Source organism: Helianthus annuus, chromosome 4 (genome assembly GCF_002127325.2).
Source record: "Helianthus annuus cultivar XRQ/B chromosome 4, HanXRQr2.0-SUNRISE, whole genome shotgun sequence".
NCBI classification, from domain to species: domain Eukaryota; kingdom Viridiplantae; phylum Streptophyta; class Magnoliopsida; order Asterales; family Asteraceae; genus Helianthus; species Helianthus annuus.
In genome coordinates, this window is record NC_035436.2 from 166,635,180 (window position 1) to 166,663,173 (window position 27,994).

General features: G+C 39.1%; 1 protein-coding gene across 1 annotated transcript; it reads left to right on the forward strand.

The window, feature by feature from the left end:
- The first annotated feature begins 654 nt into the window (after positions 1-654).
- On the forward strand, positions 655-4,591 carry LOC110937235 (protein NRT1/ PTR FAMILY 1.2). Its single transcript, XM_022179630.2, has 4 exons — positions 655-939; positions 1,014-1,231; positions 1,391-1,932; positions 3,599-4,591. The coding sequence occupies exons 1-4, from the start codon at positions 822-824 to the stop codon at positions 4,392-4,394; spliced, it is 1,674 nt and encodes a 557-aa protein (XP_022035322.1). The 5' UTR covers positions 655-821; the 3' UTR covers positions 4,395-4,591.
- Positions 4,592-27,994: the final 23,403 nt, after the last annotated feature.

Genomic DNA, 27,994 nt, shown 5'->3' on the forward strand with positions numbered 1-27,994 from the left:
ACCCTATTCTAAGTTTTGTATGACAAGGGTATTTGTATTTCATCTTTTGTCATTCTTTGCATCTATCCGGATCAGTAATCATTTTGTATGGATGAATATGGTTTGAATTGTTTTCTGTTAACAAATGAGGGGGAAATTAGGAACAATGAAAACTAACATTGATTTTAATCAACTAACCCCTTGCAAGCACAAAGCCACTCACTTGGGTTTTCCTAAATCGATCAAGAGTTGAATAAACTATCTGCTTGATGAAGAGATAATTCTGATTTGAAGGATTATCTGGAAAGTTAATATGGGTTAAAGATAATATAAGTTAGTTGGAGATAAAATTAGTTTGAATTATTTGTTTATTAGATAGGTTTATATTAATAAAGTTAGAGTTTGATTAGAATTAGAATATGTTTAGTATAAATAGAGGGTTATGTATTCAGTTTTATTTGTCGAGTTGAGTTTAATAATAAAAGAGAATGAGACGTATTGTTTGTATTTGATTTTATATGTTCATGATTGGAATCCTGGGCCAACACTTGATGCATTGCTGCAACTTTGCTATCATAAATCTTCCAAACCAAACCTGTGATATTACTGGAACCTTTGAATGACGTGGAAGCTTTCTAGAAAACTAATATACATGGTGTTTTTAGCATATGTCCTATGGCTTAAATGCTGTATAAATCAGTCACCACATTTTGTTGATGGATGGAGATGTATTTGTCGTAGTCAAGATGTCATTGTAAATACCATCATGCCCTGTTCAATTATTATCATTCATACTTCATCAACCAGCGTCCTAATCTAAGTTGATCAAACATCGACCGTCAATGAAAGGAGACTCAAATCAAGAAGAATCCATCGTCGAAACAGAACTACAAACCGAATTACTTGTTCACAATCATCATGATCTTAAGGGTGGTATGATAACCATGCCTTTCATCATAGGTACCCCAATTTCTTACTTCCTTTATTCCCATTCCCATTCCAAATTTTGATTTTGTTTGTGTTTCGCGGGGCAGTGAATGAAGCATTTGAGAGAGTGGCGAGTTATGGATTGATGCCGAACATGATATTCTACCTCATGGATGTTTATCACATGGAACTTGCCACTGGAACAAGCATACTTTCCATCTGGTCAGCGCTTTCGAATGGTCTCTCCATTTTTGGAGCTTTCATCTCTGATTCCTACTTTGGACGATTTCGGGTCATTGCATTTGGGTCTCTCTCCACTCTTCTTGTAAGCCAAAATCATCCAATTTTGCTCTTTCATCCTTATTTAGACATATTTATCCAAATTTTACGATAGTAACATTCAAACTAGAATTAGAATAATAACTAACACACAAACTTAAATATAAATAATAAAAACTATAACAATGTTGTTGTTGTATGACAGGGGATGACTTTTCTCTGGTTAACCTCCGTGGTTCCACAATTAACACCTTCTTCTTGCAATGAACCCGAAACCGGTTGCAACCCAACAACACCAACACAACTAGCTTTCCTTTTCTCATGTTTCATTCTACTCTCAATCGGGTCTGGTTGTATCCGACCGTGTTCCATAGCCTTTGGTGCAGACCAGCTTAAACACCATCCAACCCCAAACAACCAGAGGCTCATTGACAGCTATTTTAACTGGTACTATGTTTCTATAATGATCTCAACAGTGGTTGCTTTTACTGCTATGGTCTACATTCAAGAGCAACTTGGTTGGCAAGTCGGATTCGCAGTTGCTGTTCTCATTATGTTCTGTTCTGCTCTTATGTTCTTACTCGGGTCTTCTCTTTACGTCAAAGTGAAGCCTAGTGAGAGCCTGTTTTTAGGTCTAGTTCAAGTTTTAGTCGTCGCCTTTAAGAACCGTGGGATCGAACTTCTTCCTGATGACTGCTACAATCATAGTAAAGAACTGGACCACGCTGAGCTAACCGACAACTTAAGGTTCGAGAATTACTACCAAACTATAGCTTCCAATTTACGGTCGAATATTTATACTTGTAGAATGCGTCAACATGAAAAATAAGTATACTAAAGCGAAACCATGCTTACGCGCCGGATAATGTGTCGGGTGCATAAAAAAAAAGAAAAAAATAACTCTATTCGTGGGTCTTGAATCTTTGAGACAAGTCCCATCGATGTGTAAAGAGGCAGCACACCTCATGCCCTCTCAGGCGCGTGTTGGGGCGATAAGTGACGATCCCCATGGCCTTAGTTTTTCCAAGTTTTTAAACAAAAAAAAAATTAAGGTAAAAAATATTCAAAAGGCTATTTTCGTAAGTTTTTATAGCCAGAAGGGATGTTGTCAAGATTTTCCTTATTTTAAATGCACAAAACACCAAAACTGTTTATAACTAGGTGTTGCCCCACCCACGTTGCGGGGCACTAAGCCAAATATTTCTCTTTCATATACGTCTGTGTTTCGTTTACTTGTACATACTACTCATAACACGATCTTAAAAAACATTACATCTAGAAAACCAATGAAAACAAAACACTATCAATACTTTTGCTAAAAAAAAAACTAAAACGATGAAAAAACTATAATTTTTAACTGGGGCAAAATTGTAATTTTTCAGTACAAATGAGCGTCTACCACACAACCGCCTGACACGAATAAAAATTACACCGAGTCAATAATTAAAACAAAACACTACCATAGATTTGTTAAAAAGAAAAAACTAAAACGAAAGCATGACTGTAATTTTACACTGGGGGCAAAGTCGTAATTTGACAGAAAAAAACAAAAACAATGGCAAACCTGTAAATTTGAAACCAAAGACAAAATCGTAATTAGGATGGGTGAGAAAAAAACGAAACCAATGGCAAAACTGTAAATTTAAACGGCGCAAAATCGTAATTTGGCTGGACCATTGTGGGAACAAAATCGTAATTTTTGAAATGGGAACAAAATCGTAATTTTTGAAATGGGAACAAAATCATAATTTTGAACAGAGAGCAAAATCGTAATTATATTTTGAACTGGGCGCGGAATCATATTTTAAACTGAGGGCAAAATCAGAATTTTGAGCTATGAGGAAAAACATAATTTTATTTTGAACTGTCGGCAAAAACGTAATTTTGAGATGAGGGCAAAATCGTAATTTTGAGCTAGGGGGAAAAACATAATTTTATTTTTAGCTGGGGGCAAAAACGTCATTTTAAACGGAGGGCGAAACCGTAATTTTAAACTGGGAATAAAATTAAAAATGAGTTTTTGAACTGAGGGGAAAATCGTAATTTTAAGTCAGTGGCAAAAATATAATTTTATTTTATACTGTGGGTGAAAACGTAATATTAAATAAAGACCAAAACCGTAATTTTAATCTGAAATAAAATTAAACTAAAAGTGGGTTGGTTCAATGCCTGACACTATTCCCTAAAATGTATATGTAGTAAATTATATTTTACTTAAATGCACAAAACACCAAAACTGTTTATAATTATATTTACGCAATAGCTGTGTATGAAAAGTTAAAAAAATATTGAGAAAAAATATTTCTTCATAACACAACCCAACCAAACTCGTTTGGCATATTACTTATCCAGTAACAAACAACCTGCTTGACCTTCTAAATTTGTTACCTAACTAGTGTCATTTGGAGTTTAGGTTTTTCAACAAAGCGTGCGTTCTTAAAGACTTAAACATTGATTCTTCGGGGCTAGATCCATGGAGTGTGTCGAATGTTGAAAAGGTGGAATCCCTTAAATCACTAATCCGGGTATTACCATTGTGGTCCACGGGCATTCTATTATTCACGACCATTTCACAGAATTTCCCAACACTCCAAGTGAAAACAATGAACAGATATGTCACCTCATGGTTCGAGATCCCGGCTGCATCATTCACCATATTCATGGTCTTGACACTCACAATATGGATCGCATTTTATGATTGTATCTTGGTCCCATTTATAGCAAAATATACACACGAGCCACGTGGGTTCCATCCAAAAACTCGAATGGGCATTGGATTAGTAATCTCAACCGGGGGCATGATGGTATCTGCAATTGTGGAAACCAAAAGACGGGATTTCGCAGGTTCGAATACAACAACCGTCATGTCAGCAATGTGGTTGGTTCCACAATACGCATTGCTAGGTTTAGCTGAGGCTTTAAATTCGATTGGGCAGATTGAGTTTTACTATTCTGAGCTTCCCAAAGGCATGTCTAGTATAGCCATAGCCATGTTCCTAGTGAGCAATGCAATTTCTGGGCTCTTTGGAAGCCTTTTGATTAAAGTTGTGGACACAATCACAACCAAAGGAGGTAACATAAGTTGGCTTTCGAGTGATATTAACAAAGGTCATTTGGATTATTATTATTGGTTACTTTGCTTTTTGAACCTGCTTAACTTTTTCTACTACTTAGTGTGTTATCATGTCCATAGAAGTTCGTCATCGTAGGAGAATATAGGTTGGCGCATGAGCTCGGAGAAGAATCTGATTTTAGGCATTTCAAAGATCAAATATGGATTTTTAATTTTCCGTTTGTCATTACTGTTGGTTCAGGCCCTTTCACACTCTACACAAACTCATGTGTGTATGTAAAATTGTAGAGAAGAGGAAATATAAAAAAAGGAAAAATGAAAGTTGTTGCTGTATGTATTCGATAATCACAGAAAGATGGGTGTATCTTTCATTAAATAATTGAGCTATATATATAGCCTACTACACTAACAAACAAACCGAAATAAACCAAGTCTTCCTAGGAAATAGGTACAATGAGACCGACATGTTCAAAAGTATATACCAAATTCTACCTAATAAACTATTAGAATAAACCATGAAACATAAATATTCATGTTGACCATTTGAAACGTGACCGATAATGTGTCGACCCATGACCCATAAACGAACCCGATTAATCCAACAATTACAAGTATGTCATAACAATGTATTATTAAAAAACACGAATGTGGGTAATACAATTATATAAATATTATGTTAATTTCTTTTTTTAAGTTATAATTATAATATAAAATACACACCCAATTTTATTTATGATATAAAACATATTGTAAAAATGTGATATAATATAAATGGGTTAAACGGGTATGATATATTATAAATAGGTTAAATGAGTCAACCCACCAACCTGATCAAGTTGACCCGAATCCGACCCGTTTAGCTAAATGGGTTCACACGTTTAACCTGAAACTGACCTGAACCCATTTAAACTAAACCCTAACACGTGAATTTTCTGTTTTGTTCTTGTCGTGTCGGGAATTCACACCTTTACTTTAAATGTATTTATTTTAATATATTAAAACTAACAATACAAATCAATTACCTAGATATTTGTCATTTGGGTTGTAGCTCAGTGGTAAGAAGTAAAGCTTCTTTAGGGAAGACCTAGGTTCTAATCTTGGGTGTGGCGTAATTTAAGAGTAGTGTGGTGAATGTATCGTTAGCCTTTAAAAAAAATTAAAATTAGGCGTAACGTGATGAGTGTATTGTTAGCCTTTAAAAAAAGAGTAAACTGCCATTTTGGTCCCTGTGGTTTGGGCAGTTTTGCCACTTTAGTTCAAATCTCAAACCTTTTGCATCTAGGTTCCTGTGGTTTCAGTTTTGTTGCCATTTTGGTCCAAAAGTGAAATCAACTCAAATTCCTCAAATTAAATCCTGATGTTTTGTCCTTTTCCTCAAGGGTAATTTGGTCATTACAAGTATTATTTTAACAAATTATTAATTAAAATAATTAAATTAATTAATCCCTTTACCATATAAAAGAAGCACAGACCCAACCATCATCTTCTCCAAACCCAACTGAGAACTTCAATTTAGAAACCCTAACTCACAGATTTCGGCAACCTAAATGTCTGAAACAACAAAAATTGAATGCTGCAATGACACTTAGAGTTTGTAACTGTGTTGCGTATGAGATCGTGCAGCAGACGACGACGTTGGTAATGATTTCGTCCGACGAAGAACGATTCGATGAAATCTCCGTCAAATAATAACCCTAGATTACAGATGTCTACTACGTGAGAGTCTGGAACAACGGAAATGGAATGATGTGATGATATTTAGGGTTTGTAATAGTGTTAGGTGTGCCGCGGAGAAGACGGAGACAGTGGTCTGCTCAGGGGAAGACGTTTGATGAAATAACAACAAAAGGTACCGTCGGGACCGAGAATAGCGGTAGATGTGACATGCAGTTGGCTGTGGTGAGAAGAAGGAGATGCTGGCTGTGGTGAAAGGAGGTGGTGGAGGCGGTGGTGTTGAGGAGGGGAATGATGGCTGTGGTGAGAAGGAGGTGATGGTGGCGGTGGTGAGAATGTAGTGGTGGCGGTGGTGAGAAGGGGGAGGAGAGAGTGGTGTCACACCCCAACCGATGGCGGAAACATCGGGGTGCGGCACTGAGCGAAAAAGATTGTCCAGGAGAAATCCATAACAACTAAAATTACCAGATATTTAACATTATGTCCCATACCATAATATATCAAGTAAAAGCAGTTATTACAGACATTGTTTTCTCAAAGACAGAGACAACTTAGATTTTATTAGATTTGTTTCTAGACTCCATCCTAGCATGATTTCAACAAACATCAAGCAAAAGCATCCTAAACACCTGTCATATACGTTAAAATAGAGGTCAATACACATAACCAACATGAAACATGTAGCAAAGTGAAGCTAGTAGGTTATCGACAATGAAATATGCACATACGTGACTGCGAGTTGTAGAATGCGCAACACATATCCCCACCGGGACACGTGAAGTAAAGCCCTTAACAACCCCTGTCCACGACAGGTGCTGAGTCCAAACTATAGTACTATCGTTGCTAAGGTTTCAGGCAACAATCACTGTGTAAACATAACATACCAGCATTCATCGAGTAACACGTATAACATGCAGTAACGGTTAGCGTATAAAAGTGTTTGTGTTGTGTGTCGATTGTGATTTAAATATAGGTAACGTATGTAACACCCAAAAGTGTGTAAAGCGAAAAAGGAGCGCTGAGACATTAGCCTGAACAATTAACGATAGCATAAGCGAAGAACAACATGTTAAACGGTGCAAGTAAACTTAGTGACGAATGGTCATCCGATCGGATGACAATCCGAACAGATGGTCATTCGATCGGATGTCAATCCGTTCAGATGGTCATCCGGTCGGATGGCCATTCGGTACGATTGACATTCGTTTGGGATGGATGTGTTTGTGTATGATGGCTTTGAAGTTTTCATTGTAGCATTTTGAAAACAGAGAAGTATCTCTACCTTTCAGGTCATTCGATCAAACGGTCGTTCGATCGGATAGCGATCCGTCCGGCGAGGCATTTCTCAGAGAACAAGTTCACAGCAGGATTATCATTCGATCGGATGGTCTTCTGATCGGATGGAAATCCGTTAGCAACTGATGATCTTTGGAAATTGTGAAAATGTTTAAGTGTGGGAGACCAAGTGCAATCCGATCGGATTGTCGTTCGATCGGATGGCAATCTGATCGGACGGCAATCCGATCGGATTGTCGTTCGATCGGATGGCAATCTGATCGGACGGCAATCCGTTCCACGACCTGATCATTTTGAAAACTTGAATATTTTGCTTAGTTTGAAAAGTTCGCGGTTTGATCGAGATGGTATGACAACGTGTCAAACTACGGGAACTCCATCAGTCCCAAGTCATCCGATCAAACAGGAATCACCCTAATCCGACCAGTTAACTGTTCTTGACGATTGTTCATGTTTAACCTGAAATCGGTTGTCTCCTTGACAGGAATCAGATCTCAGTCTGACACTTCACTAGAAACGAGTAGAAGGCCTGAAAAGTTCCGATTCTATCGATTTTGAGTGCATTGAGTGTAAAAGAGTTGAAAAAAAGTTATGAAACCATCTTTCAATCCTTTTAACTCTGAAAACATTTAGATCTCGATGAAATCAGTGTTTAATCATGTTGAAATCACTTAGATCTGAGTTGTTCTTGGTGGAATGAGGCCAAATCTTGAAGTTCATAAGAACCTCATGATGACATCATCCTAGAACACCTCAAATCCGCTGATTTCACGGTTAAAAGTGAAGATTCAAAGGTGAAAATGATGAAGAAGTGTGTGTAGACGATGGATGTACAAGATTTGTGTTGAAAACTTACAAGAATCGCGAGAAATCGAGAGAAGAGAGCGCTGGAGGCGCTGGTCGAACGAGAGAGCTGTTACATCACTGTTTGTGATGTGACAGGGGGTATTTATAGGTTGCCAAAAGAGGAAAGGTGTGCACAAGTGTCGGATCAGATGGCAAACCGATCGCATGGCTATCCGATCGGATGGTCATCCAATCGGATGGTCATCCGTACGGATGACCATTCGATCGAATGGTCATTCGATCGAAGGTTTGCCACGAGTGGGTTTCGACGTTTCGTTTCGCGTGTTGAGCGTTGCGATGCGTTCAAGCGAGTATCGCTGCGATAGTATTAAACAGTAGCAACAAATAACCTAACCGACACTCACATAAATAATCTTCCGTTTAGCGTTTGCGATTAGTTTGCATTGCGATTGAGTTGCGATTGCGTCTTCGATTAATCACCACCAAACATAAGTAAACATGCACAAGTAACACATAAGTAGCAAACACATGTAAAACAATACCCAGAACACATAATTCGAGTTGCGATGCGATAGCGATAAGTCGATAAATAGATTAGCAATTAACATGCGATTAAACCTCGATTGTTATAGATACTCCACATAATACAACTAAAGCAAACAAATAATAGGATTCGATTACAAGTCACTGTGTACAATCAATAGTTAAGCAAGGAGTGACAGATCGCAATTAGCAATCTTTTCTTCCTTTGATTTTGACTTTGACTCGCACTTTGACTTTTAAAACACGGGGTGTTACAGCCTCCCCTTCTTTAGGGAATTTCGTCTCGAAATTAAGGCGAAGGCGTAACAAAGAGTTGAGGGTACTTCTCCTTCATGTCACTTTTGAGTTCCCAGGTGAACTCTGCGCATCGTTTGCCTTCCCGGCGAACCTTCACAATGGGAATGCGTGAGCACCTGAACTTCTTGGTTTCTCGGTCCATGATCTCGACAGGCTTCTCCACGAAGTGTAATGTTTCGTCCACTTGCAGATCCTCAAGTAGCACTTGTAAATCCTGCTCGGCCAGACACTTCCTGAGGTTCGAAACGTGGAAAGTCGGGTGGACGTTGCTAAGTTCATTCGGTAGTTCGAGTCTGTGGGCCACCTTCCCAATCCTTTCCTGGAATTTAAAGGGTCCAACATATCGAGGCGCGAGCTTTCCTTTCTTGCCGAATCTGATCATACTCTTACAAGGTGATACCTTTAGGAGTACGTGATCGCCAACGTCAAATTCAAGGGGCTTGCGGCGTCTATCGGTGTAACTTTTCTGACGACTCTGAGCTTTCAGCAGATTGTCTCCAATTTGGAGGATTTTGTCAGTCGTTTCTTGCAACAGCTCAGGACCGGTAATTTGCGCATCCCGGATCTCGTGCCATACAATAGGCAATTGACATTTTCTTCCGTATAACGCCTCAAATGTTTCCATTTGAATGCTAGAATGATAATTGTTATTATACGAGAATTCGACTAAAGGTAAGTGCATGTCCCAATTACCACCGAAATCTATGACACACGAGCGAAGCATGTCTTCAAGGGTACGAATCGTTCTTTCAGTCTGACCGTCGGTTTGAGGATGGAAAGCTGTACTTAGATTAAGAGTAGTACGGAGAGCAGATTGAAACGTTTCCCAAGGACGCGAGGTAAGCCGACCATCGCGGTCAGAGATGATGTCACGAGGTGTCCCATGTCGACAAATAATTTCGTCCGTGTAGATTCGGGCTAATCTTTCTACCTTAAAGTCTTCTCGTATCGGCAGAAAATGAGCAGATTTAGTTAAACGATCAACGACAACCCAGATGCTGTCATGACCTGATGGCGTGCGCGGGAGTTTCGTTATAAAGTCCATAGCTATACTCTCCCATTTCCACATAGGGATCTCGGGTTGGATGAGTAAGCCAGAGGGTCTTTGTTGTTTAGCCTTGACTTTTGAGCAAGTTAGGCATTTCGAAACATAGATAGCGATATCTTTCTTAATGCCCGGCCACCAGTACTTGTAGCGAAGGTCCTGGTACATTTTGTCGGCACTGGGATGAATAGAATATCGAGACTTGTGGGCTTCGTCCAGCAGAATTTTCCGTAAGTTGGTACGCTTGGGGATCCAAATCTGGTCTAGATAATGGAATATCCAGTTCGATTTATTCACCAACTGTTCGCTATTGTGGAGAATCTTTTCCTTCTTCAAAGTGCGTTCGGTAAAACAAGCATGTTGAGCGTCACGAATAAGAGCTTCGAGATTATGTTGGGCTTGGATATTACGAACGCTATGCAAATAGCTTCGTCGACTTAGAGCGTCGGCAACGACATTTGCTTTGCCAGGGTGATAACGAATCTCACAGTCGTAATCGTTGAGAAGTTCTACCCATCGGCATTGGCGCATATTCAGTTCTTTTTGGCTGAGGATGTGTTGTAGGCTCTTATGGCTGTGAAAACCATACACTTGGTACCATAAAGGTAGTGTCGCCAAATCTTCAATGCAAAAACAACTGCACCAAGTTCGAGATCGTGGGTTGTATAGTTCTTCTCATGGATCTTGAGCTGACGAGATGCGTAAGCGATAACCTTGTCCCGTTGCATAAGAAGACAACCAAGACCAAGGTTCGAGGCATCGCAATAGAAAACGAAGTCATCGTTTCCGTCGGGGTAAAGCGAGAACAGGAGCATTACATAGCATATGCTTGTGAGTTCGAAAGGCAGTCTCTTGTTCAGTTCCCCAAACAAAAGGCTTATCTTTATGCGTCAATGAAGTAAGCGGAACGGTGATTTTCGAGAAGTCAGCGATGAATCGATGGTAATAGCCCACCAATCTGAGGAATGAACGAATATCGGATGGTGATTTTGGAGTAACCCAACTCTTAACAGCTTCGATCTTCATGGGGTCGATGTGTATACCTTGGCTATTAACGATGTGACCGAGGAATTGAACCTCCTCTAGCCAAAATTTGCACTTGGAGAACTTGGCATACACTCGATTCCCCTGGAGTAGTTCGAGAACCAAACGTAGATGCTGCGCGTATTCGTCTTTCGACTTCGAATAGATAAGGATGTCGTCGATGAATACGGTGACAAAACGATCAAGAAATGGTTTACACACGTGATTCATCAAATCCATGAAAACCGCGGGTGCATTGGTTAAACCAAAGGGCATTACGACGAATTCATAATGGCCGTATCGAGTTCGGAAAGCGGTTTTCAGTATATCTTCCTCCTGAATTCATAACTGGTGATAGCCTGAGCGTAAATCAATCTTCAAGAAACACGTAGCACCTTGTAATTGGTAAAACAAATCATCGATTCGAGGCAAGGGATAGCGATTCTTGATAGTCAGCTTATTCAACTCCCTATAATCGATGCACATCCGGAACGATCCATCCTTCTTTTTGACGAAAAGGATAGGCGCGCCCCAAGGAGAGGTGCTAGGGCGAATAAAGCCTTTGTCAAGCAATTCCTGGAGCTGACTCGAGAGTTCGCGCATTTCAGACGGAGCAAGTCGATAAGGAGCTCTAGCAACAGGATTTGCTCCAAGAATGAGATCAATACGGAAGTCGATATAACGATTTGGAGGTAAACAAGGTAAATCATCAGAAAGACGTTAGGAAAATCACGAACCACAGGCACCTTATCCATTGCCTTAACTTCCTTTTTCTCCGCTACTACAATGTGCGCCAAGAAAGCTTGGTATTCCTTGCGGAGATACTTGCTAGCCTGGACAAACGACATAAGTTGGAGTTTCTTCGATGCGACTTCACCATAGACACACAATTGATCACCATTAGCGAGCGAGAAACGAATCATCTTATCAAAGCAAACAACTTTAGCACGATTTTCAAGAAGAAAATCCATGCCTACTATGATGTCAAAACTACCGAGCTGCATCGGAATAAGATTGATGTGTGCAAAATGCAACATATAAATTACATCAAATATGGCATAAAACTAACCCTTTTTTAGTACTAATGTTGGAAAAAGTATGTTTTTTTCTTCCTTTTTGTATTTTTAGGATTAAATGAGCTCATATGAACAAAAGAAGCAAAAAGGCAGCTAAATCTAACATAAATACAAGAAAAGGAACAAACATGTCATGCCCAACCCCCCGACAGCATCTTCCCTAGCAAAAACTAGAGAATAGAAGGCTGAACACGCCCCGTGCTCAGTGAGCATGGAGGCGTGCCCAAGTGTCTGCAGAAAAGACAAAGTTGTAGAAGCTTCTATCACCCACCACGATGGCGTGCCCAACGGACACGGGGCCGTGGTCAACTCTAATTCGCAGAATCTGAGGAAATCTTGATAGTACAGATACGCTTCTGCACACGGGGTCGTGCCAAGCGGACACGAGGGCGTGGTCAACTAATGCAGACAAACTGCAATTAATGAAGAAAGAGAAGATGGGTGGACACGGGGTCGTGCCCGACGGAAACGAGGCCGTGTCCGGGCTTCTGTGCATGCTATAAATAGGGGTGCTTGGCTCATTTTCAAACCATCCCTTGGCAAACCACCTCTCTCACACTTCACCCACCCACCACCACCATCACAACACCATCATCCACCACCATCATCCATCATAGAGTGTGTGAGTAGTCTCGGGATCCAAGATTGATCATAAGAGTTCTTGACAATCAAAGGCCATGTTTGCCTATGTCTCTTACATCACTTGGTGAAGACAAATGTCTAGTGTAATACTTTTTATTTTTAATCTTTTCACACTTTTTATTTGGTTATGTATTAATGACTTTAATAACTAGTTTCTTATGTTGAAGGTGAATCTTCCTTATCATTTATCCGTGGTGTCTTGGCATTATTTTACTGTCTATATAAAATAAAAGATTTTCACTATTCATATCTCCACGGTCTATATGGAGATATCTTGGCTACCTGGTCGGGGGTTAAGGGAATGCTTAGGTAAGAGTCTTGCCTTGTTCAGTGTATAGATCTTGCAAGGACCTGGGTTAAATTTAGTAGGACCTCCTTCAATACCCACTGGTATTGGATGGCGGGGGTCCAAACTCTTTGATCCCCTCATATGTAAGCTACTATTAAAACTTTAACCCGGCTACTTAGGACTGTATCCCTTCAAAAGAGGGGCCTACCACATTACGTATTAATAACTTAATTAATTATCTTTCAATAATCCAACCCTTTAGAATTGTATCCTTGCTGACTCAAACTACTGGGTTGAGGGTAACGTCACCTTCAAAAGAGGGGCCTACTACAATAACTAAGATAATCTCTTAAAAAGTGCAAAAGTGCGGAAATAATCAAAGGTTACACTAAACACGAGTCGGATCCAAGTGATTCATCTTGTCTATCTGTTTTTACTTTTATTCTTATTTTCAGCATTTTTAGTTTTTATTTTCTAGTTTAACATCTTTTTCTAAACTTTTGATTTGATTAGACGTTGAGGATAAACCTGTATTAAAAGCTCTTGTGTCCTTGGAGGACCTCGGTATCTTACCAACACTATACTATGCTCATGATGGGTGCACTTGCCCATATGTGTGTTTAATGTTAGTAAATATCGTGTTTTATAAATTTAAAACTTTGCTAAAAAGTGTTAAAGGGCTTAAAATATATATTAAAAACTATACGACACTTCACACGCATCAAGTTTTTGGCGCCGTTGCCGGGGACACAAGGATTTTAAGAAAGTTAGAAATCAACGGCCTAATCGTTTTTTCTTATATTTCTATTTTTTAGGGTTTTTCTTAGATTTTCAGCTTCTACAGAACTCAGCACGGGTCGTGCCCGCTAAACACGTCCCGTGCCCAATCTTTGGAACTGGCAATCCTGTTTTAAGTCAGACAGTAGCTGAACATGGGGCCATGCCCACTCAACACGCCCCGTGCCCAAGTATCAGTTACTGAAAACAGAACCGTAAGATCCCGACGGTTGGTAATTTCTGACACAAACATGAGTGATACTGATATTTTTTACTTTCGGCACTCTAATGGTACGTGGTGTCAAATATGTGGTGGCCCCCATAAAGATTTAGAATGTTATTTTCTAAATTATAAGCCCCATTATATAGACCCATTGTTTTCCTGTAGCCTTAAGAGGGGCGAAAGTAAAAATAATCCCTATCTCCCCCTCGAATGCTCTCAGTCGGACCTTCTAGGAGAAATGCTTCTTGATGAATTATTTCAACTAGACGATTTAATTCTTAATTGGTCAAAAGAACTTGAGTTGGACTTTCCATCTCAAGACGATACCCAAGAAGAATTGTTGGGATCGCATTCGAATAAAAACAACTTCGTTGTTCCCGATATTACCTCTAATTCTAGCGAGGACTTGAGCGACAGTCGTCCCTGTGTCGATTGTGCCGTGAAGGACTCTCCATCGACTTCGTTCGGTGCATACATAGTGTAACACCCCAACCCGGAAGGGCTGGCGTGTCACAATAACGGTAACATAACAAAAGTCATAATTCCATTTATTTATTTGATAAGGACACAACCATACGATCATTAAAGTTAAGACTAATATACAAGTGGAGACATTCATCTTATTTAATTAATATCTTCAGATTTATTCCTAGGCTTTATTCTTCTCTCTTTTCCCCTCCCAAAGTAGCCTGTGGACCTGTATATACAAAAAGTTTACGGAATGAGCCGAATGCTCAGTACGGAATTTTAGGCTCAAATACCAAATAAATGCTTCATATGAAATCTTATCCGGATGGAACTTTAGGCGAAAATGATACGATGCAAGAACAAAATTTCATAATCATATCTTACGGATGTACCCATGAGCAAACTTAAAACGTGACAATACACAGGTAGCTACTCCTACATAGTTATCACATGAGATGGTGAATTGGCATACCCGTTATCCACCTCCTTATACTTAAATCCTAGGATCGATCCATACGCCTCCTAATAGCCTTATGTACCACACTTGTACTTAAGAGACGCCGTGAACTGATCTCTCCGTCACGGATGGAGCACATGATGTTGATGCCACAACAACATGCTCGTGGGACACTCCACGAGAAGCGATACTCAGGGTATCAGAGTACAAATGGTCTTATTCACATAACTTATAAAACTTATTTTCATAACAAAACGGAACATATATTGGAACACGCGATAATGAGTATAACAACATAATACTATCGCATGACATGAAAGCTAAATCAAATGATAGGAATCGAACGGACTGTCAAATGAATCGATAATGAAAGACGTGAGGAGTTTTAAACAGATATAGTAATTTAGTGGTTTTCTAACAATTTGAATATGAAGCAATAAAGAGTGGGGTAAGGATCCGTACCTTAATAACTCCAAAGTGAAGCTACCTTGTGCTAATATTTTAGATTTATATGAGCAGAGTTTAGACTACTGATTAATCTTTTAACCTAATTTCACAATAATGTACACAAAACAGGGTTAGTGATCAATACAGCAGTTACGATAATTTACGAGATCAAATTCTCCCAATGAATGACCAAGTGCAATACTTCAACTCATTTATCGTATTAACGACAAACGACAAAGTATAATACTTCAACTCATTTATCGAATTATCGACAAACGACAAAGTATAATGCTTCAACTCATTTATCGAATTATCGACAAACGACAAAGCATAACCCAATGTGGGCGGCACTTAGACATTCTTTGGACATATTGATCCCGGAAATGAATCGTAATAGCGATCGAGTAATTACCCTGATTGCGGCAGCACTTCGTGATTCGTGTGTGTTTAATTGGATTGTAACTACTCTAATTCGACGTAGGTTCAGAGAATTTCCGTCGCTTTGACACCAGAAATCAAGTGCCAAAGTCGACTATTTATAGCCAGAAAATTGACGTGCCTACCTACCTGCTTGATTGACGTGCCTACCTACCTGCTTAATTGACGTGCCTACCTACCTGCTTGACATGCCTACCTACTTGCTTGATTGACATGCCTACCTACCTTCTTGATTGACATGCCTACCTACCTGCTTGATTGACATGCCTACCTACTTGCTTGATTGACATGCTTGGGTGTTTTAATTAGGGTTTTCTAGTGGTTTATAATTACTATTATTCTTTTTTTTTTATTTCTAGAATAATGATTTTAAATTTATGGGCATTACAACTATTACCCCCTTAAAAGAAATTTCGTCCTCGAAATTTTTCAAATAAGAATATAACCAATTGCATAAGTAACAGAAACGAAACTTTTATAGCAGAGTTACTAACTTATATAACCAGAATCTCCTAACCACACATGTGTATCTGAAATTCATAACTAAGGTTATGACTATACTGGTCAATTACCTTATATATGTGCCCTAATGGTCCTTTTATAACGTATCTTAATAAAATATCTTACCGTACGAAAAGTCAATATAGACTTACGGATACTTAGAGTGACTATTAGTACTGATATTTCCTACGTGGCGGACGATGAGGAGGCATCTATAAGAATAGACATAGGAGTTAAACCAAATAAGAGATCAAGTTGAATCCTATCATAGATATCTACCCATTCCTCACATGTCTTAATTACTATCTTCAAGTTTTCTACAGGAAAGAGCCTTTGCTCTGATACCATAGCTGTAACACCCCAACCCGGAAGGGCTGGCGTGTCACAATAACGGTAACATAACAAAAGTCATAATTCCATTTATTTATTTGATAAGGACACAACCATACGATCATTAAAGTTAAGACTAATATACAAGTGGAGACATTCATCTTATTTAATTAATATCTTCAGATTTATTCCTAGGCTTTATTCTTCTCTCTTTTCCCCTCCCAAAGTAGCCTGTGGACCTGTATATACAAAAAGTTTACGGAATGAGCCGAATGCTCAGTACGGAATTTTAGGCTCAAATACCAAATAAATGCTTCATATGAAATCTTATCCGGATGGAACTTTAGGCGAAAATGATACGATGCAAGAACAAAATTTCATAATCATATCTTACGGATGTACCCATGAGCAAACTTAAAACGTGACAATACACAGGTAGCTACTCCTGCATAGTTATCACATGAGATGGCGAATTGGCATACCCGTTATCCACCTCCTTATACTTAAATCCTAGGATCGATCCATACGCCTCCTAATAGCCTTATGTACCACACTTGTACTTAAGAGACGCCGTGAACTGATCTCTCCGTCACGGATGGAGCACATGATGTTGATGCCACAACAACATGCTCGTGGGACACTCCACGAGAAGCGATACTCAGGGTATCAGAGTACAAATGGTGTTATTCACATAACTTATAAAACTTATTTTCATAAAAAAACGGAACATATATTGGAACACGCGATAATGAGTATAACAACATAATACTATCGCATGACATGAAAGCTAAATCAAATGATAGGAATCGAACGGACTGTCAAATGAATCGATAATGAAAGACGTGAGGAGTTTTTAACAGATATAGTAATTTAGTGGTTTTCTAACAATTTGAATATGAAGCAATAAAGAGTGGGGTAAGGATCCGTACCTTAATAACTCCAAAGTGAAGCTACCTTGTGCTAATATTTTAGATTTATATGGGCAGAGTTTAGACTACTGATTAATCTTTTAACCTAATTTCACAATAATGTACACAAAACAGGGTTAGTGATCAATACAGCAGTTACGATAATTTACGAGATCAAATTCTCCCAATGAATGACCAAGTGCAATACTTCAACTCATTTATCGTATTAACGACAAACGACAAAGTATAATACTTCAACTCATTTATCGAATTATCGACAAACGACAAAGTATAATGCTTCAACTCATTTATCGAATTATCGACAAACGACAAAGCATAACCCAATGTGGGCGGCACTTAGACATTCTTTGGACATATTGATCCCGGAAATGAATCGTAATAGCGATCGAGTAATTACCCTGATTGCGGCAGCACTTCGTGATTCGTGTGTGTTTAATTGGATTGTAACTACTCTAATTCGACGTAGGTTCAGAGAATTTCCGTCGCTTTGACACCAGAAATCAAGTGCCAAAGTCGACTATTTATAGCCAGAAAATTGACGTGCCTACCTACCTGCTTGACGTGCCTACCTACCTGCTTGATTGACGTGCCTACCTACCTGCTTGACATGCCTACCTACCTGCTTGATTGACGTGCCTACCTACCTGCTTGATTGACGTGCCTACCTACCTGCTTGATTGACGTGCCTACCTACCTGCTTGATTGACATGCCTACCTACTTGCTTGATTGACATGCTTGGGTGTTTTAATTAGGGTTTTCTAGTGGTTTATAATTACTATTATTCTTTTTTTTATTTCTAGAATAATGATTTTAAATTTATGGGCATTACACATAGACCTGAGCGATTCGGCATACACTGTAACAACTGCCACTAAAATCAATAATTAGGACAATAATTAGTCAATAAGAGAACCCTAATTGAGACACCCAAGTAATTCTGCACTAACCCTAAAATTTTCAGAACAATCAGAATCAGGATTAGGGCCCCTAAAACTCGAGGGGGGCAAACCCTAGTTTAATATTTATCTAAAATTAACGTTGCACAGTTCTGATTGGTTGAAAAGTTGAGTCACCAAGGCTAGTCCCGAGCTAGGCAGCCTATGAAATAGACTGCTTAGCTTACGGACTGTAAACGGTCAGGCTTACGGTCCGTAAGGGAGTCCCAAAACTTGCTATAAATAGCCGACATTGGCATTAGAATTCTGGTGTTAAAACGTTGCACAAACCTTCTGTGAACGTTGAGTTATTCCGAAATCAGTCTAAACACACACACACGATCACGAGGTGCTGCCGCAATCAGGGTAATAACTCGATCGCTATTACGATTCAACGTCCGATCGATTATAACTATCCAACGATTGTCCGAGTGCTGCTCAAATTGAGCTTATATTTGTTAATCATTGTGATTTCAACTTGAATGTTTGAGTGCTGTTCGAATTCGGACTATGCTCTGTCATTCGTTGTGAATCCATTGAATTATTAAGTATCGCGCTTGATAATAGTTGTGAGGGTTTAAATCTCGTGAATTGACGTAACTGCTGAATTAGTTACTAATCCCGTTTGTGTGTGTGCATTGTTATTTAAATTAGGTTAACAGGCTAATCAGTAAAGCTTATACTCTGCTCGTAAATCTGCAATGTGAGTCTTCCCCTTTTATAAACTCTTTTCTCACAGTTTGTGAGTCATTCTCTTTTTATCAACTGTTTTACAAAACTCCAAATTATTTTCAAAGTTATAGTTACAGTGATTAAGTCTATGTAATCACCAAGTTACAGCCGGTATGTGGGGTTTTGTATACATTGCTTGTTTCCCGTCACACTTGGACAAACGGGTGGCCAAGGGGTGATCTGACCACAGTCACAGACACCATTGGACAAATGGGCTAGCCAATGGATGGTCGAGTGACAAATACTGTGGGTAGTTGGTTTGATATCAGAAACATTGTAATTCCCCTTAATACTGTAGATTATAACAAATGTGTCATTTTCAGTAAACTGAATGATTCACTCAGTATTTCCCCGCTGACAAAACCTTTTTCAAACATGTTTCAGGTGATCTGGTATGAGCAAAGAAAAGTGCCGTGGAGCACTCCCAGCTTAGAAAAGTGGCTCAATGTAAATAAATAAATGAACATGTTTTGAAAATAAAGATTTCCCTGAGAAATCACATTATTGTAAATTTCGGGAATTTATCCCTAAGTTATGAAATGAGCAGTTTAAATTATTAAAAGATCCTGTTTTAAAAAGACTTCCGCTGTCGTCTAAATTAAATACCACGGGATTCCTGTCCCGCGGCTCCTGCAACGGGTCAAACCGGGTCGGGGTCCGTGACAGGAAAAGGTGGTATCAGAGCCACTGTTTTAAGCTTACTGATTAAGCTCACTGTTCTAATTGATTTAAACCTATTACAATTAGGAAAATATTTATTTGTCATTCTGTGAATATATGTGTATTAACTGATTAATTGTTAAAATTACAGTATGGGTAAACAAAAGATTTCTACTATCTACCGCAAATTAGATAGTACACCTAAAGAACAGGGAACCTCTTCTTCCAAATCTCCCACCAATTTAGAAGAAGGAATCTTTGTCCATAAGGAAAATTATGAAAACCCACTTACACCGGAGAAAAGGAATTCAATCCTTAGAAAAGGTCAAGAGAAAAAGAAACCCCGAACCAAGAAAGTGAGGTTTAACCTAGAAATTCAGGAAATTAACAGTAATCCACCAGGGGAAAATAACTTAGATGAAAAATGGGCAAATCTGTATCTGCTCGCTACTGTAGCAGAAAATGCAAATCTTTAAGCTTTAAATCTAGAAATAAGTACTTCCCAGTAAATAAATAAATAAATAAATCTGAGTATGTTCTGTTTGCTGTTATGTTGTACAAATTGGTGTGCAATAAAAATGTTTATTTGTTAAGCTTTGTTCCAAAGTTTTAACTTAACATTTTGTGCATTTTGCATATATGCCGTACAGCATGAATGAGATGTCGGAAGCATTTCAGAACCTCAACCTCTATCCTGTGCCAATAGAAGTCTCCCACAACTTCACTGGTTACATTGCTGATATAGAGGAACCGCTAGAATTCCAAGCTCCACCGTTGGAAAAAGCAAAACCTAAAAAGAAGAGAAGATATGTAGGGTGGCGAAAAGTGCGCCGAAGGAAACCTAGGAGACTCCCTAAAATAGAAAATCCTGTGAGTGTGAGCAAGGGAAAAGAAATATAAACCGGAGAAAGTTCCAAGCCAGCAGAAATAGGAATAGACCTAAAGCAAAAGGGAATAGAGATAGGAGAAAGCTCTAAACAGCCTGAGGAAATCACATTCCAGGACGAAATAGACCGCCTACTGGATAATTGTGATATTCTAGAGCCTATCAACGATAATCTCTTCTCTTATCCTGCTACAGCCCAATTCCCAATAAACCTAGGACCAGCTATTCCAGACCCACTAGTTTACACCCGACCATTAGGCCAAATGGAGGAATGGTGGACCAATGACTGGCAATTCCAAAATATAGTTAATAGTCCATATAGTTTTCTCCCACAGTTTGATCCAGAACCTATCCCTAATCCGCCAATGAGCTATGAAAATTTAGCTGAACTGCGTCAGTTTGGTGAAGAACTGATAGGCACCGGGAATAGGATTCGGGAAATGGGGGAGCAGATTTCTTGGAAGTACGATGAGAGGGAGCGTCGTTACTGAAACTGCCAGTGAACCAAAAGATAGGAGGGGTTTGGAGAAGTTTGTTTGTATTATAACTAATATAGTAAAACTGACTTTGTAAAATGGGCAATAAAACAATGTAAGATAAAAGTGTGTATTGAAGCAGGTATAATATATAAACAGAAGTCGAGGCATCGACAATTTTGGCTATGTTTGCATGTTATAATGATCTGTGTATTTATCTGTGATTTTGTTATCAATAATTAGACACTAATAATTCCTATTAATACTAATTAGCAGATGAAAAACGCTAATAGTGAACCAGTTAATGAAGTAAATCAGTCTGAGCAAAATCAGGAAGATCAATATATAACTAGACAAGATATTGAGCACTTTATTGCTCAAGGGATAGCCAATGCTATTCCAGAAATTGTGGCTGCTGTTCAGAAACCTGCCAAACCACAATTAATTCCTAGTAAACGTACTCCGGAAGATAACGGCAGTAACAGCATAAATGGAGGCGGCAATCATCACGATCATGATCCGCAACAGGCCCCACTCCCTAAGAGAATGAAAGCTGCAACGCCTGGTTGCACTTACAAAGAATTTCTTGCCTGTAAACCCGCAGAATATGCAGGTAATGAAGGGGCAACTGCCACACTGCGTTGGTTAGAGAAAACCGAAGCAGTAATTGCAATAAGTAAATGTGCTGAGGAAGATCAAGTGATGTATGCATCAAACTTGTTCAACGAAGGGGCGTTAGAATGGTGGAACACGGTGCTACAAGCAAAAGGAAGAAGGGTGGCGTATGCGATGAATTGGGAAGAATTTAAGAGTCTTGTCGAAAGAAAATTATGTCCCGAATACGAGAAGGAACAAATGGCAAACAAGTTCCTGAGTCATCGTATGTTAAGAGTAGACTGTCGAGGATATACTTCAACATTCTTCGAATATGCGAGAGTGGTACCTTCCCTGGCTTCGCCAGAACCGGTACTCATTTCCCGTTATATTTGGGGATTAATTGGAGAAATCCGTAACATCGTTAAAGCTGCGAGACCACGCACGATTGACGATGCTGTGGAATTAGCTAATACCTTAACCGATGAACTAGTCCGCACCAGAGAGGAAGATCGCAAGAAGGAATTGGCTCAGAAGATTACCCAAGGATTTCGCGTGGGTAATAGTAATAATAAGTTCAAAAAGAGGGGAACAGGGCAATCCTCATCTCCTCCTTTCTGCAGAAATTGCAAGAAGAAACACTATGGACAATGCAATGTAATTTGCAACTTTTGCAAGGCAAGAGGACATCGTGAAGAAGACTGTAGAAGGAAAACAAGAATTTGTTATAACTGCAGAGAAACGGGACATTTCCAATCTGAATGTCCTAAGTTAGCTAAACCAGCAGACAGTAGAGCTAAAACGACCGAAGGAACTACTAGGAAAAATGTACGAGCATTCCAGCTAACCACTCAAGAAGCCGAACTCATTCCAGACGTGATAGCGGGTACGTTCTTAGTGCATAACGTTTATGCAAAAGTATTATTTGATTCTGGTGCAAACCAAAGTTTCATTAATACTGCATTCTGCCAAGCTCTTAACTTACCTCTAAATACCCTTAGGCAGATTATACAGTCGAAACGACAGATGGAAATTTTGCCAACATAGACAAGGTTTTGCAAGAAGGAAAGATAGAATTATTAGGCCATAAGTTTTCTGCAAACCTGTTACCCATGAATTTAGCCGGATTTGATGTAGTATTAGGAATGGATTGGTTAGTCACCAACCATGCTCGAATCCTGTGTGATAAGAATTCCGTAGAAATCCGTACCCCCACAGGAGAAGTAATCCTAATTACAGGAGATAGACCTCGAAAGCCACTGAAATTCATTTCAGTAATAAAATTGGCTAGTTATTCAAGGAAACAAGAAATGGTGTATATGATTTCTGTAATCATTAACACTAAAAGTAAGGAACTCCAGGACATCCCTATAGTTTCAGAATACCCAGATATCTTTCCAGAAGAATTACCTGGGTTACCACCGGATAGGGAAGTAGAGTTTAGAATTCATTTAATTCCAGGTACTACACCAATAGCTAAGACACCTTATCGATTAGCACCTACCGTAATGCTAGAATTGAAAAAGCAATTAGATGAATTACTAAGCAAAGGATTTATACAACCTAGTTCATCCCCTTGGGGTGCACCAGTGTTGTTTGTGAAAAAGAAAGATGGATCAATGAGAATGTGTATCGATTATAGGGAATTGAATAAAGTTACAATTAAGAACCGATACCCATTACCTAGGATTGATGATCTTTTTGATCAATTGCAAGGAGCTAGGTATTTCTCTAAGATAGACTTAAGATCAGGATATCACCAGCTGAAAGTGCAAGAGGAGGACATACCTAAAACTGCTTTCAGAACTAGGTATGGTCATTATGAGTTTACAGTCATGCCCTTTGGATTAACAAATGCTCCAGCTGCATTTATGGACATGATGAATAGGATCTGTAAACCATACTTGGATAAATTTGTGATCGTTTTCATTGACGATATACTCATTTATTCCAAAAGTTAGGAGGAACATTGTGAGCACTTACATACACTCTTAACTTTGTTAAGAAAGGAAAAGCTTTTTGCCAAATTCTCGAAGTGTGAATTCTGGCTACAAGAAGTTCAATTTTTAGGTCATATGGTGAATCACGAAGGAATTCACGTAGATCCTGCTAAAATAGAAGCAATCACGAATTGGAAAGCTCCACAAACGGCTATGGAAGTTAGAAGTTTTCTAGGCTTAGCTGGATACTATAGACGATTTATTAAAGATTTCTCTAAGATAGCTGTACCTTTGACTAAGCTAACCTGTAAAGCCGTTAAGTTCGAATGGGGAACTAAACAAGAAGAAGCCTTCAGGATTCTAAAGCACAAATTAACGAATGCTCCAATTTTAGCTTTACCCGAAGGAACCGAGGATTTTGAAGTATACTGCGATGCTTCAAAATTAGGATATGGATGTGTGTTGATGCAACGCAAAAAGGTAACTGCGTATGCCTCTAGGCAATTGAAAAAGCACGAAGAAAATTATACGACTCATGACCTAGAGTTAGGAGCCATAATTTTTGCTCTTAAGATTTGGAGACATTATCTGTATGGAAGTAAGTTTACTATCTATACGGACCATAAAAGTTTAAGGTATATATTTGGGCAAAAAGAGTTAAATATGAGGCAAAGAAGGTGGATGGAGATCTTAAGTGATTACGACTGTGATATTCAGTATCACGAAGGAAAGGCAAACGTAGTCGCAGACGCCTTAAGTCGTAAGTATCATGAAAAGCAAAAGCGAGTCCGTGCTCTTAGGTTAAATCTACAATTAGATTTAATGGAACAAATAAAGAAAATTCAAGAAACAGCAATCAAGGACGATGCCGAAGGAATGAAAGGTTACCTAAAGGAATTAGAACAAGGAAAAGATGGAATTTGGAGATTCCACAAGAAACGAATTTGGGTACCTAAGCAAGGAGAATTAAGAAATAAGATTTTAGAAGAATCTCATAAATCTAGGTATACTGTACATCCATGAAACAATAAGATGTACCAAGATTTAAGAAATAATTTTTGGTGGATAGGAATGAAAAAGGATATAGCCAAATACGTATCTAAGTGTCTAACCTGTTCACAAGTTAAAGCCGAACATCAGAAACCTTCAGGACTACTACAACAGTTAGAAATGCCTGTATGGAAATGGGAACTCATAACAATGGATTTTGTTACTAAGTTACCAAAAACCAGAAAAGGTAATGATGCTATTTGGGTAATTGTGGATCGATTAACCAAATCAGCTCATTTTCTACCAATGAAGGAAACCTTTAGCATGGAAAGGTTAGCCAAGTTGTATGTAGATGAAGTAGTATCCTTACATGGAGTCCCACTCTCCATTGTATCGGATAGAGATAGTCGTTTTACTTCCCGTTTCTGGACAAGTTTCCAAGAAGCAATGGGAACTCAACTTAATTTAAGTACCGCATATCATCCTCAAACAGACGGACAAAGTGAAAGGACAATACAAACCCTGGAAGACATGCTCCGAGCATGTGTAATTGACTTTGGTGGTAATTGGGATAGCCATTTACCATTAATTGAATTCTCCTATAATAATAGTTATCATTCGAGCATCGAAGCTGCTCCATTCGAAGCACTGTATGGACGCAAGTGCAGAACTCCCGTATGTTGGGCAGAAATAGGAGAGAGTCAATTATCAGGTCCAGAGATTGTGCAAGAAACTACCGACAAGATATCACAAATCAAGGAAAGACTGAAGACTGCTAGAGATCGTCAGAAGAGCTATGCAGACAATTGCCGCAAGCCGTTAGAATTCCAAGTCGGTGACAAAGTACTATTAAAAGTATCTCCTTGGAAAGGAGTAGTACGATTTGGTAAGAAAGGAAAACTGAGTCCAAGATATGTCGGACCATTCCCAGTGATCCAACGAATAGGACCAGTAGCTTATCGTTTACAACTACTAGAAGAATTAGCTGGAATACATGATGTGTTTCATGTATCCAATCTCAAGAAATGTTTATCAGACGAATCCCTGGTAGTACCTCTTCAAGATATAGAGGTAAATGAAAAGCTGAAATCCGTAGAGAAACCCTTACAAATAGAAGACCGGAAAATCAAGTTTCTCAAACACAAACGACTAGTACTAGTGAAAGTCAAATGGGAATCCAAGAGAGGACCAGAATATACTTGGGAACTGGAATCAGAGATGAAGCGAAAGTACCCTCATCTATTTCAGTAAATCTCGAGGACGAGATTTTTCTCAAGGTGGGGAGGATGTAACAACTGCCACTAAAATCAATAATTAGGACAATAATTAGTCAATAAGAGAACCCTAATTGAGACACCCAAGTAATTCTGCACTAACCCTAAAATTTTCAGAACAATCAGAATCCGGATTAGGGCCCCTAAAACTCGAGGGGGGCAAACCCTAGTTTAATATTTATCTAAAATTAACGTTGCACAGTTCTGATTGGTTGAAAAGTTGAGTCACCAAGGCTAGTCCCGAGCTAGGCAGCCTATGAAATAGACTGCTTAGCTTACGGACCGTAAAGGGTCAGGCTTACGGTCCGTAAGGGAGTCCCAAAACTTGCTATAAATAGCCGACATTGGCATTAGAATTCTGGTGTTAAAACGTTGCACAAACCTTCTGTGAACGTTGAGTTATTCCGAAATCAGTCTAAACACACACACACGATCACGAGGTGTTGCCGCAATCAGGGTAATAACTCGATCACTATTACGATTCAACGTCTGATCGATTATAACTATCCAACGATTGTCCGAGTGCTGCTCAAATTGAGCTTATACTTTGTTAATCATTGTGATTTCAACTTGAATGTTTGAGTGCTGTTCGAATTCGGACTATGCTCTGTCATTCGTTGTGAATCCATTGAATTATTAAGTATCGCGCTTGATAATAGTTGTGAGGGTTTAAATCTCGTGAATTGACGTAACTGCTGAATTAGTTACTAATCCCGTTTGTGTGTGTGCATTGTTATTTAAATTAGGTTAACAGGCTAATCAGTAAAGCTTATACTCTGCTCGTAAATCTGCAATATGAGTCATTCCCCTTTTATAAACTCTTTTCTCACAGTTTGTGAGTCATTCTCTTTTTATCAACTGTTTTACAAAACTCCAAATTATTTTCAAAGTTATAGTTACAGTGATTAAGTCTATGTAATCACCAAGTTACAGCCGGTATGTGGGGTTTTGTATACATTACTTGTTTCCCGTCACACTTGGACAAACGGGTGGCCAAGGGGTGATCTGACCACAGTCACAGACACCATTGGACAAATGGGCTAGCCAATGGATGGTCGAGTGACAAATACTGTGGGTAGTTGGTTTAATATCAGAAACATTGTAATTCCCCTTAATACTGTAGATTATAACAAATGTGTCGTTTTCAGTAAACTGAATGATTCACTCAGTATTTCCCCCCTGACAAAACCTTTTTCAAACATGTTTCAGGTGATCTGGTATGAGCAAAGAAAAGTGCCGTGGAGCACTCCCAGCTTAGAAAAGTGGCTCAATGTAAATAAATAAATGAACATGTTTTGAAAATAAAGATTTCCCTGAGAAATCACATTATTGTAAATTTCGGGAATTTATCCCTAAGTTATGAAACGAGCAGTTTAAATTATTAAAAGATCCTGTTTTAAAAAGACTTCCGCTGTCGCCTAAATTAAATACCACGGGATTCCTGTCCCGCCGCTCCTGCAACGGGTCAAACCGGGTCGGGGGTCGTGACATACACCTTCTTTAACGAGAGCCCGGGAAAGGGTTGTACTTGTCCACCTACATTTAGCATAGGAATCACCCTCACCGACAACCTCTTGCGTTCTCATCTTAATCTAGAGCAATTAAGGTATCTCAGGCACTTTGGGGTTGTTCCATCCAGTAAGGAACCGCCCGATCCAGATAAGTTCCTTAAAAATAGACGAAGCTTCATAAACAGCCTTTAGACACGGGGCCGTGCCCAGGTTAACACGTCCCCGTGTCCACCGAAAGATTCCTTTCTGACTTTTTGTCAGAATACGGACAAAATGTGTCAGGATCTGGCCTGCACACCGGGCCGTGTCCAGCCGACACGGGGCCGTGTGCAGCGTGCTGTCGTTTTCTATAAATGCAGCCAAGAATCCTGCACATTTGGACCATTCTAGGGACAGAGATTTGGTGGGATCTTCACACATACCATCCTAGGTATTTTCTAAAAGAAGGTTCTCAACAACCATCTTGTGCTTTCCT